This window comes from Lethenteron reissneri, chromosome 28, assembly GCF_015708825.2.
Source record: "Lethenteron reissneri isolate LAM-NWPU_2019-01 chromosome 28, ASM1570882v1, whole genome shotgun sequence".
NCBI classification, from domain to species: Eukaryota; Metazoa; Chordata; class Hyperoartia; order Petromyzontiformes; family Petromyzontidae; genus Lethenteron; species Lethenteron reissneri.
This window is the reverse complement of record NC_083806.1, coordinates 4,938,528-4,950,864: the sequence shown is the minus strand read 5'-3', so window position 1 is coordinate 4,950,864 and position 12,337 is coordinate 4,938,528. Positions and strand designations below refer to the sequence as shown.

General features: G+C 53.3%; 1 protein-coding gene across 1 annotated transcript; it reads right to left on the bottom strand.

Annotated features, from left to right (window-relative positions):
- Positions 1 to 404: 404 nt before the first annotated feature.
- On the bottom strand, positions 405 to 11,986 carry LOC133348719 (antifreeze protein Maxi-like; the record flags this gene model as incomplete). The annotated part of the gene is made up of 2 exons (XM_061561656.1): positions 405 to 428; positions 11,486 to 11,986. Coding segments are annotated over 2 exons (525 nt in total), but the record flags the coding sequence as incomplete, so codon positions are not given.
- Between the last annotated feature and the right edge of the window lie 351 nt (positions 11,987 to 12,337).

Genomic DNA, 12,337 nt, shown 5'->3' with positions numbered 1-12,337 from the left:
TCTACTTAATTAAATAGACGTTTAATAAATGTTTTCTCCTACAACATCAGAGTGCAACGCCACATAAATACGCACTACAATGACAATAGTTTAAACGATTTTAAGCATGTTTTATTTTTTTTGGGGGGGGGGGGGCAGAGCTTTGTGACGTCATATTGAGGGGGGTTCTGACTTTTTGTGACGCCGTGTGACGAGGGGATGGGGGGGGTCAAAAATCGTACAAAATCGCGTGACGTCATTTATGGACGGCCCCTTAGTGGCTCGCTCCAGGTTCAGCAGCAGAGTCTCAAACTCCTTCTCAGAGCGAGCAACGATGACCAGATCGACCAATGGGGGGCCATCCACTGACCGCGCCGATCAGCCTCTCATTGTACCCGCGCCAGATGGAAATTGCTCCAGTGCAGTCAGTCGCAGAAGAGCGTCTCGTACTGCGATGTCAAAGAAACTGTTAAATAGCGTCGGGGCCAGAGGACATCCCCGTCGCACCTCAAGGTTAACAGGAAATGGCTCTGACTCCCGGCCATGCACCTTTCCACGTGGCTTGCCCTGCGTCATGAAGGTCTGTAATGATCGTGAACAGAGGGTCAGAGACCCCGAAAGGAAAAAAAAGTATAACCAAGAGCCCTGGCCTATTGATGGTATCATAGGCCTTGACCACACAAACATAAACAACAGACACGTAAGGGGCAAGTGATGTTCGCGAGCAGCACTAATGAAGGCCGGTACGGCACACGTGGAGGTGGGTGGTGGCCAGCCCCACGCCCGGCCGCCTTTGTCTCCCTCGTGGTGATATTTAAACATCGCACCCGGGACTTATTCGAGCTAGAGTATACCGCGCGGAGGTTCAGGACCGGTTCAAATATTCGCCACCGCTGTTGGTCGTGAGCGGGAATCGAACTCAGGTCTCCGAGTCCGTAGCGAAGCGCACTCACCGCTGCACTACCGCTCCCCTTGACCACAAACATGCACAAAGACAAAGACCCCGTGTAGCCTGAACAGACTGTCGGGGCAAGTGCTGCTAGGGAGCACCTATGAAGGCCGGCGCTGCGAACGAGGGAGTGGGTGGCCAGCATCACGCCCGACCGCCTTTGTCTTCCGAGTGACGATGTTTGCACACCGCACTAGGTGCTCATTTGAGGCTGAGTCGACCTAGGCGAGGCCACGCGTACATACACAAGGACAAAGATCCCCCGTATAGCCTTGTAACAGACTGTTGGGGCAAGTGCTGTTAGCAAGCACCTATGAAGGCCAGCACGGTGCACGAGGGGGTGAGTGACCAGCACCACGCCCGGCCGCCTTTGTCTCCCTCGTGGCGATGTTTACACACAGCACCGGGCACTCATTCATACCTGTCAACCCATAGGGTTTACCCATATTCTTGTACAAGGAAATTGAGTTTTCAGGTCCACAAGGCGTACGTACAGGCGTTTCAATACGGGCAAAAATAAAATCGTCTATTTGTTTGTGATTCTCCCTTGTGATGTGACTTCATAGAATGAACGTTCAGATGTATTAGGGCACGGGGGTGACCAATAAGGTCTGAATTGGCCTGTAATAAGGTAGGCACTGATAAGGGGTTGACAGGTATGCTCATTTGAGGCCGAGTCGACCTAGGGGAGACCCAGGACCGGTTCAAATAATCGTCACTGGTGTTGGCCGTGAGCGGGAATCGAACTCGGGTGGCTGGGTTCGCAGCGCAGGTAACCGCTACGCCACCGCTCCCCAGACACACACACACAGACACGTGTATCACACATCTGCCCACGATGCGTGGCAGTGTAAGAGAACCTCTAAGTGGTAAAAAAAATCAATCGTTAGGCAAATTGGACATTAGAGTTCCTTCAATTGTATCGAGTTCCTTTGCGCAGCCTCCTTACAAAACAATTGTCCAGGCTCCCCCAATGTAGCGGGACCCGCCTGGCACACAGTCTCGAGTTCTCAGAAATCCTTTACCGGGTAAATAAATAATCAAAACAACATTATCATTGTTGTATTTGATCGGCAGCTGGCGTGGCGTGTCGGTGGGGTAAAATGTGGGTGCATCAACACAAGTCCTGCGAAAAGCTTGGAAGAGTAGGCCCAAAACAGCCCTCATCCAGAGGAATCATCTCTCTCTCTCTAGACAGCTCTCTGCTTCCTCTCGTTGAGTCCCCCTTTCGCCAGCAGTGGCGGGACCTATCCCTTGCAGGGCTGCGCCTTTAACTCTTCTCCCTGTTATTTTGAACGATCGCTTTGAGCGCAGAATCTCTCTCATTCTCCACCGCCCCAACCACCAACACGGGGGTCTCCCCACGCACCCCCTCCCTGCCCCCCCCGCCCCTACCCTCGTACCCCCCCCTCCCACAATCGACCCCCCCACCACCAACGCCACCCCCCAACCTTGCCTCCCTCCTGCAGGGCCCGTCCAATTTGCCACCTAGGGTGACAATCGCTCTCCGAGTCGAGGTGCCGTCAACACCGAGAGCGAGCGTAAAGAGGCCAGGGCGGGGGGAGGGGAGGGGAGTCTGGGCTGTGAACTCGAGTGGCCGATGCTCGGGTCCAGGGTTCTAGGGAGGAGAGGGATGGTTGTGGTGAGCGAGTGGCGAGTCGCTCACCTACTCACCCACTCACTGAGTCCAATCACTCGCTCACTCACCTGGGTCCATCACTCACCCACTCGCTCACCCCACCCACTCATCCGCACACTGTGCTCCAATCACCGCACTGCAGCTCATAGCGACACTCACTGCGAACTCGATCGCTCGCTCACCTGACTCGCTCGCCCACTCATTTACTTAGTCGCTCATTCGCCCACTTTCCCTGCTCACTCACCCAAGTGACCCACTCACTCACCCACCCAAACACCCACTCATCCACACTGTGGTCAACTAGCAGCGCACTGCAGGTCATCACAACAGCACACTCACTCACCCACTCACACAGTCAACCACTCATTTAGCTACCCATTCGCTCGCATACACGAAGACAAATACAAAGATCTCCCGTATAGTCTGAATAGAGTGTTTGGGCAAGTGCTGTTAGCGAGCACCTATGAAGGCGACGAGGAGGTGGGTGGTCAACACCACGCGCGGCCCCCTTTGTCTTCCCAATGGTGACGTTACTACACCACACCAGGTACTCATTTGAGGCTGAGTCGACCTAGGGGACGCCCGGGACCATTTCGCCCACATACAAAACAACAACCGCCATTCGCACACTAAGTGTCGGTGAAGTCACCACGGCGCCTGTGCCAGGCTATGTGCACCTCCAGGCCTCATACACGCTCAATCCCATCACCCGCTCACTCACTCACCCACTCATGTAGCACCCCCCCCCCCAACCCCTCGCGCCTTCCTCCCCCGTTGACTCTGCGGGCTATGGGAGGAGGCGACGGAGGAGAGCCACTCGGCCACGCAACGCAGGGAAGCGGCGGTCTCCGAAGAACGAGAAACGCGACCGAGGGGTTCGGCCGCCCGCCGCGAGAGGCGAAATGAACGATTTGGGGAGGCAGATTGGGGTCGCGCCAAGGGGACGCGACTCCACGTGTTCACCACCTCCCCCCCCGCCCGCTCGCCCGCCTATCCCCTACCCCCTGGGCCCTCCGGACCACGCGCTCTAAGCTCGCACGGGAAGATCGGCAGAGAAAGTCACAATGTGTTTGTTTGTTGTTGAGTGGTCAGGGTTAGGGGAGAGTAGACGACTCTACATTCTATTTTCTATTTTACCAGGAGACCTCCCAAATGAGATCGCGAGGCTACGTGGCGGAGGAGCCGTGCGTTCTCTCTCCGCTCCCTCCCTCCCTCCACTCCCTCCATCCATCTCATCCCTCCATTCCCTCCCATCCCTTCCCTCCATCCATTCCTCCCCTCCCTTCCGTCCCTCTACTCCCTCCATCCATCTCATCCCTCCCCTCCCTCCCGACCTCTCTCTTCCATCCCTCCCCTCCCTCCATCCATCCCTCCTCCCCCATAGTCTCGGGTGTCTTTTTTCCTACACCCACAAGATCTTTCTATAAATAACCTGGCTCGATTCGAGACCTCTGTCCGTCTCTAAGCCTAATAACAATATAAATAAATATAAATAAAGAACAATCCGCTTTATTATTATTTTACTTTCTGTTTGTTTAGACAGTTACTAACATGTCGCTTTGGCTTCTTGGATGTTGCGACGTACACATACATATATAGAAACATAAGACGGCAAATATGATTCCATAAAATCTAAATCTAGTTTGATAATGATTACAGATAAAACACTTTCGTCAATAACACCGTATTATGAAAAAGGGTTATTGCCTGGAAAGTCTTCTATTGTATAGCTTATTTTTACTTTAAAGACTATGCGCACACAACACACAGTGTTTAGAAAGTATAAATATTGTGTTTTACTTACTGTCACACACTCCACGTATGATTATATATTTTTTTCAGATTATTTATAATCCCCTGTGCTCGTTTTATATTTGGAGGTATAACCTTCAGCGGCAAACACCTTTCATTGAAATCAATACTCGTTTGATCACCCCGTGACCCGAGGTCACGGGCTCATCACAATGGCAAACGACGCCAAAATTTAATATTTTATTTATGAGTTTACACAACCTCTAAGTCCCGTTCACATTGACTGTTATTTTATTGTATTAACAACAAGTTTAAACAAAAAAAAATCTGTAAATCCGTTGAGCAAACGGCTCTTTGAATGACATCGTCAAACTTTTACTGTGACGCAGGCCATTTTCACGGCTGAACCACCACAATGGTCACATTTGAAACTGAACTAAAATAAACAATTTTTATTTTAAGCAGGTAAGGCACCGCTTAGCTACAGAGCTCTTATTTCAGAAGCGACCTGCCCACAAATGACAGCTCAACAAAGTGGCTTATCATCGTGTGTAAATATACAGCAACAGCAGCGAAATCCTCTAAACGCGTGATGTTAATTATAATTGTGGAGGGAAAACCCGGAGAAGCCGGAGAAAAGTCCACGTGACTACGGGGAGAGTGAGAGAGAGAGAGAGACGCAAACTCCAAATGTACAGCAGGTGTCAGGGTCGAAAGCCACGACCTCCTGCGTACCGGGCAAGGGAGTATAACATCTCGGCCCTCCTGGAAAAGAGTCTTGAGACGCACAGAAGTCTTTGTTGGGTAAACGAAAGTCATGATCATAAAAATAAAAGTAGACGTTTTTTTTTTTGTTTTGACACCAGCTGAGAAATTGCGTCATGAACCGCGGGCTCGAGTCTACGTTTGACAAATATGCAAATGTTCCCAGCAGCCACATACTATGAACGCGTTTTGTTGATTCTGAATGTGGAGGGAAAACATCAGAGGACCTGGAGAAAAATCCACGCGACCACGGCAAGGGGAGAGACCATATACACAACAGACATCAGGGTCGGAATCCAACCCACGTGCTCCTGCAATGCCAGGCGAGAGAGATAACATCTCGCCACCGCGGCGTCTCTGGATAAATTCATTTGGTTGGAGGTCAAAGGTCATCCGTGGGGTGCTGAGTGGCAGGTCAAAGTGTGTCCGAGTGGGGTTTCATTCCGGTGCCTGGTATGGGCAATGACAAATGTGGAGTTAAAAATAAAAATATATACACGTATATGTGTTGAATTTTAAATGAGCACCTGGTGCATTAGGGAGACAAAGGTGGTCGCGCTTGGTGCTAACGACACTAATCACGAGTGCGTCGCGCCGGTCTTAATAGGCGCTCGCTAACAGCGGCTTCCCCCAGCAATCTGTTGAAGACTGTACGGGCGATCTGTGTACGTGTTTCGTTCCTAAACAGTATGCATCCGTCTCCCCGTGTGGTTTACATATTTCCTGCCATTTCTGTTTTTAAACATTGGGCAAGTTCCTGATATACTCACCACCACCACCAGCACCACCCTCTCACCACCCCCCGTTCCCTTCGGTTGCAACTCGATCTCCTGGCGCGGCAGCTGCACCCATGGGCACTTTTCTTAAATGCTGCACCACTCCCGTCTACAGCCGCCTCCTAACTTCAGAGCTCATCAGATTCCTCCACTAAAAATACATTTTCTGATTCTCAAAAAGATATTTTACAAAAACCTCTAGAGAAGTACAGGAAACTTCCTTCTGCTAGCAGGCGGCTCGGGCAGGAAATCAGTGGGGCTGAGCCTTCGTTCTTTTTTAATTTGACGTTTTTAAATTTTCTCATTGCCGATATTTCATCCGCATAACCTACACACACGGACGGCTGCTCTCGGTTGTAGTGGAAAGCGAATGGCGACGTTTTTTTTTCGTCCAAGTTAATTGGATTCTCCCACAACGGTCGCGAAATTTGGCGTTTGCATCGCTGCAGTGATTCCCCGCGTACATCTCGCGAGGCAAGCCAGGCACGTAAAAAAATCTGCTTCGCTTCCCAGATCGGACGTGAGAGATGGACGTTTTGTAATTACATAATGCACAGCGTAAGGGACAAGCCAATGATCAAATCACACACACACACACTAACACGCGGCAAAAGACACTAGCCAATCCTCGCTGCGTGGCCGTGATGTCACCACAGCGCTTGTGCCAGGCTAGGTGCGCCGTGGTGGTGAGATGTTAACCACCTCGCCTTAGTATACAGGAGGTCGTGGGTTCGATCGCGAGCCTTTTTCTCCGGGTCCTCCGGTTTTTCCCTCCACATTTAAAATTATGAACGGTAACGGTTATTAGTCGCTGATATTGGGCTGTGAGCGCGAATCGAACTCGGGTTGGCGGATGGTTCGTAGCGCAGGGCGCTAACCACTGCACCACCGCTCCCGACTAAACACACACGAAAACACAAGATTACATTGACAATCTCAAACACAAACACACCTTGCACAACCCGGCATTCACGAAGACACAGATATCCGCTATAGCCACTAACAGCCCTTGTTTTGACAAGGGCTGTTAGCGAGCACCTATGAAGGCCGGCACGGCACACGATGAGGTGGGTGGCCAGCACCACGCCCGGCCGCCTTTGTCGCCGCAGTCAGTGGCGATGTTTGCACACCGCACCAGGTACTAATTTGAGGCTAAGTCTACCTAGGGAAGGCCCAGGATCGGTTCAGATATTCGTCACTGGTGTTGGCCCTGAGCAGCGCGCAAACCGCTACGCCAACACTCGCCAACTCGCCCACGCACTCACCCACTCATTGTCGCACAAACACTGTTGTGACCTGCAGTGTGATGGCTGAACAGTGTAAACTATTGAATGGGTGGGTGAGTTAATGGGTGAATGCCGAGGTGAGTGGGTGAGTGAGTGGGTTAGTAGGTGAATGCCGAGGTGGGTGGGTGAGTGAGTGGGTGGGTTAGTAGGTGAATGCCTAGGTGAGTGGGTGAGTGAGTGGGTGGGTTAGTAGGTGAATGCCGAGGTGAGTGGCTGAGTGAGTGGGTGAGTTAGTAGGTGAATGCCTAGGTGAGTGGGTGAGTGAGTGGGTGGGTTAGTAGGTGAATGCCTAGGTGAGTGGGTGAGTGAGTGGGTTAGTAGGTGAATACCTAGTTGAGTGGGTGAGTGAGTGAGTGGTTTAGTAGGTGAATGCCTAGGTGAGTGGGTGAGTGAGTGGGTGGGTTAGTAAGTGAATGCCTAGGTGAGTGGGTGAGTGAGTGGGTTAGTAGGTGAATGCCTAGGTAAGTGGGTGAGTGAGTGGGTTAGTAGGTGAATGCCTAGGTGAGTGGGTGAGTGAGTGGGTGGGTTAGTAGGTGAATGCCGAGGTGGGTGGGTGGGTGAGTGAGTGGGTTAGTAGATGAATGCCTAGGCGAGTGAGTGAGTGAGTGGGTGTGTTAGTAGGTGAATGCCTAGGTGAGTGGGTGAGTGAGTGGGTGGGTTAGTAGGTGAATGCCGAGGTGGGTGGGTAAGTGAGTGGGTTAGTAGGTGAATGCCTAGGTGAGTGGGTGAGTGGGTTAGTAGGTGAATACCTAGTTGAGTGGGTGAGTGAGTGGGTTGGTGGGTTTGTAGGTGAATGCCAAGGTGAGTGGGTGAGTGGGTGTGTTAGTAGGTGAATGCCTAGGTGAATGGGCGAGTGAGCGGGTGGGTTAGTAGGTGAATGCCGAGGTGAGTGGGTGAGTGAGTGGGTGGGTTAGTAGGTGAATGCCGAGGTGGGTGGGTAAGTGAGTGAGTTAGTAGGTGAATGCCTAGGTGAGTGGGTGAGTGGGTTAGTAGGTGAATACCTAATTGAGTGGGTGAGTGAGTGGGTGGGTGGGTTTGTAGGTGAATGCCAAGGTGAGTGGGTGAGTGGGTGTGTTCGTAGGTGAACGCCTAGGTGAATGGGTGAGTGAGCGGGTGGGTTAGTAGGTGAATGCCGAGGTGAGTGGGTGAGTGAGTGGGTGTGTTAGTAAGTGAATGCCTAGGTGAGTGGGTGAGTTAGTAGGTGAATGCCGAGGTGAGTGGGTGAGTGAGTAGGTGTGTTAGTAGGTGAATGCCGAGGTGAGTGGGTGGGTTAGTAGGTGAATGCCGAGGTGAGTGGGTGAGTGGGTGAGTGAGTGAGTGGGTTAGTAGGTGAATGTGTCGATGAGTGTGGTGATTGAACACAGTGTGAATGAGGTCGAGACATTGGGACCGCAGGAGTTCTTGTTGCAGGAACACACAACCACCACCCCCCCCCCCCCAACACCCTCGTGGTTACCTCCACAAGGGGAAGGAAAGTCTCGCGGGAGAATCCAGACATGACATGGTTCCGTGTTCCGCATCCTCCCGGTCTGTCTGGGCCCCGCAGTGTCAGACGTTAGAGTTTGACTCCTGGCAGAGGTCCTGAGCCCCCACAGTCCACCACCCCGAACCCCCCTCCACGGATATTCTCCTCTCTCTCCTCCCTGCTCCTCCTCCTCCTCGTCCTCGTCTTTCCCTCCTGCATCTCTCCCTGCTGCCTCCACTTGCTCCCACCTTCCCTCCAACCCTCTCTGCGTATCCCTCTCCCCCCCCCCTTCCTCCTCCACCCTCCCTCCTCCACCCACCCCCTCCTTCTCCCCACCCCTCCCCCTCCTTTACCCCTCCCTCTCTCACCCACCCTCCCTCCACCCCTCCCTCCTTCTCCCCCCCACCCCTCCTTCTCCCCACCCCTCCCCCTCCTTTACCCCTCCCTCTCTCACCCACCCTCCCTCCACCCCTCCCTCCTTCTCCCCCCCACCCCTCCTTCTCCCCACCCCTCCCCCTCCTTTACCCCTCCCTCTCTCACCCACCCTCCCTCCACCCCTCCCTCTTTCTCCTCTCCACCCCTCCCCCTGCTCCTACCCCTCCCTCCCTCCTCCCCTCCCCTCGTGTCACGTGAGCCGCCAAGGTCACGGCCGGGTTGCCACGCGGATGCGCGCGATGAATCAACATCGCGACTCGCTCGCTCCGCGATTCCCAATTTGAAATCGATTGTCAAATCGATCATTTGTTCCCCGGTTCCTCGATTGCTAAAGTTCAATCGGTAACGTTTCGGGCACTGGGCCTTCTTCGTAGAACATATCGAGATGGTGCGTGTGGCTTTCTATCTCTCTGGCCTCTCTGTGTACTGTGAAGAAGGGTCATTCCCCGAAACGTCGCTTATTATACATTGCATTAAGGCTACACGTGTTTTAGATATATATACAGTGCAAGACGCACAATGAAGTGGTGTGAATCGGTGTGATCTGCAGTAGGTGAGCATCTCTAGCCAACAGAGTCAAAGTGACTCCCTGCGGCTCACAGCCCAATATCAGCGACTAATAACCGTTACCGGTCCTGGGCCTTTCCCTAGGTCGACTCAGCCTTAAATTAGGCGGCTGGGGGTGCTACTGGCCACACAACCCCCACGTCTGCCGTGCTAGCAAACGGCACTTGCCCCAACAGTCTATTAAAGGCTATACGGGGATCTTTGTCTTTGTGCGACAAAGACAAATATCAACGAGCCTTTGATTCACTTTCACGTAGCCTCAAGGTGAACCTAACTAAAAACTAAACTTGTTTTTTTATTTAACCAGGTAAGGCCTACTGGGCTATATTGCTCTTTTTCAGATAGCTCAACGAAGAGGATAGTCACGTGGACATTTGATAACAGCATCCAAATACTCTCAAGCGCCTGTCGTTCACAATTTTAAACGTGCAGGGAAAAACCGGAGGACCAGGAGAAATAAGTATAACCCGTAAAAACAAAGTTTTTCACTCTAAATCCTTAATATGCGTGGCGGCTAGAGTCCTCTCGTTCTCTGGCTTGAGATGGCTGCCACCTATGGGTCAGATGATTGTCCGCAGTATTAAACAATTGGTAATTAAATATTTAATTTGTTTTCCCTAAACAGTGTCAAATTTTGGGGAAAAAAATTTCACGAACATTAATTGTCTCGCACAACGAGTCTGTGTGCCAAATGTTAGCTCGATTGGATCACGGGAAGTGGGTTAAAAAACGACCGAGAGGTTTGCACGGTCGTAACCAAGCAAGCAAGCACGCAAGCACGCAAGCAAGCGAACTTAATATAAAGGATTTTAAAAAAAGCTCGCGATCGAAACCACGACCTCCTGTAGACCAATGCGAGGTGGTTACCATCTCACTGCCACGGCGCACCTAGCCTGGCACAAGCGATGGCTATTGTCTTTGCCCCAACAGTCTGTTAGAGGCTATACGGGGATCTTTGTCTTTGTGCGACAAGGACAAATATCAACGAGCCTTCGATTCACTTTCACGAGGCGTTAGGTGACCGTCTCCTGTGTGCAGCCCTGCAGAGCCAGTGGTGGACATTCCACATTCCTTTGGCGGGGCTGTGTCGAGAGGGGCTAATCTATTCATAGCGCAACCACCGTAAACTGTACCACTAAGTGATGAATTCTTGGTTCTTTCGGTAAAGTCACGTAGAATGGAAATAATAAAGTAATAAACATAAAACATAATAAATTAATATAATATAATAAAATTATTTATTTTTATTACTTTATTATTTCCATTCTACGTGACTTTACCGAAATAACCAACAAGATGAATCCCTGCAGTCACGAAAGCTTTAAACCACTAAGTGATACTTATTTTATAGACCCCACCCCGAAGAGATGATGCTGAGTCAACCCCTCGCCCCCCAAACCCCCAGTCCCGCCAGCCGGACCAGGAGTCGAACTCGCACTCCTTCAGCTTACGAGCCTTTCTCTCTCTCTCTCAACCAGCCGATCCTCCTTGCACGATCGTGGGGGATCTATTTGGGGAATTGGTTGTATGTATGTTCGTGCGTTGAACTTATTTCGCACCGTACGTAGCCAACCATGCTTATCGGAGGTGCCGGGGGGGAGCGGGGGTTGAAAGGACAATCAACTGAACACAAAAAGCAATTCTAAAACAATCGTCTTGAATCTGGATGATGTAAAAGTGCATAGCTCCTTAATGTCGGGAGGAAGAGCGTTCCAGACGGCCCTGCACCTGAACGCGCCCGATGCGGCCTTTGTCCGATGGCGAGCAGCCAAAAGCCGCCGCCGCCGCCGCCGCCGCCGCCGCCGCCGCCGCCGCCGCCGCCGCCGCCGCCGCCGCCGCCGCCGCCGCCGCCGCCGCCGCCGCCGCCGCCGCCGCCGCCGCCGCCGCCGCCGCCGCCGCCGCCGCCGCCGCCGCCGCCGCCGCCGCCGCCGCCGCCGCCGCCGCCGCCGCCGCCGCCGCCGCCGCCGCCGCCGCCGCCGCCGCCGCCGCCGCCGCCGCCGCCGCCGCCGCCGCCGCCGCCGCCGCCGCCGCCGCCGCCGCCGCCGCCGCCGCGGCCGCTGCTGCTGCTGCTGCTGCTACTGCTGCTGCCGCTGCTGCTGCTGCTGCTACTGCTACTACTGCTGCTGCTGCTGCTACTGCTACTACTGCTGCTGCTGCTGCTACTGCTACTGCTGCTACTGCTGCTGCTGCTGCCGCTGCTGCTGCTGCTACTGCCGCTGCTGCTGCTGCTACTGCCGCCGCTGCTGCTGCTGCTGCTGCTACTGCCGCCACTGCTGCTGCTGCTGCTACTGCCGCTGCTGCTGCTACTGCTGCTGCTACTGCTGCTGCTGCTACTGCTGCTGCTGCTGCCGCTGCTGCTGCTGCTGCTACTGCTGCTGCTACTGCTGCTGCTGCTGCCGCTGCTGCTGCCACTGCTGCTGCTGCTGCTACTGCTGCTGCTGCTACTGCTGCTGCTGCTACTGCTGCTGCTGCTGCTACTGCTGCTGCTACTACTGCCGCTGCTGCCGCTGCTGTTGCTGCTGCTGCTGCTACTGCTACTGCCGCTGCTGCTGCTGCTGCTGCTGCTACTGCCGCTGCTGCTGCTGCTGCTGCTACTGCCGCTGCTGCTGCTGCTGCTACTGCTGCTGCTGCCGCTGCTACTGCTACTGCCGCTGCTACTGCTGCTACTACTACTGCTGCTGCTGCTGCTACTGCTACTACTGCTGCTGCTGCTGCTACTGCTAC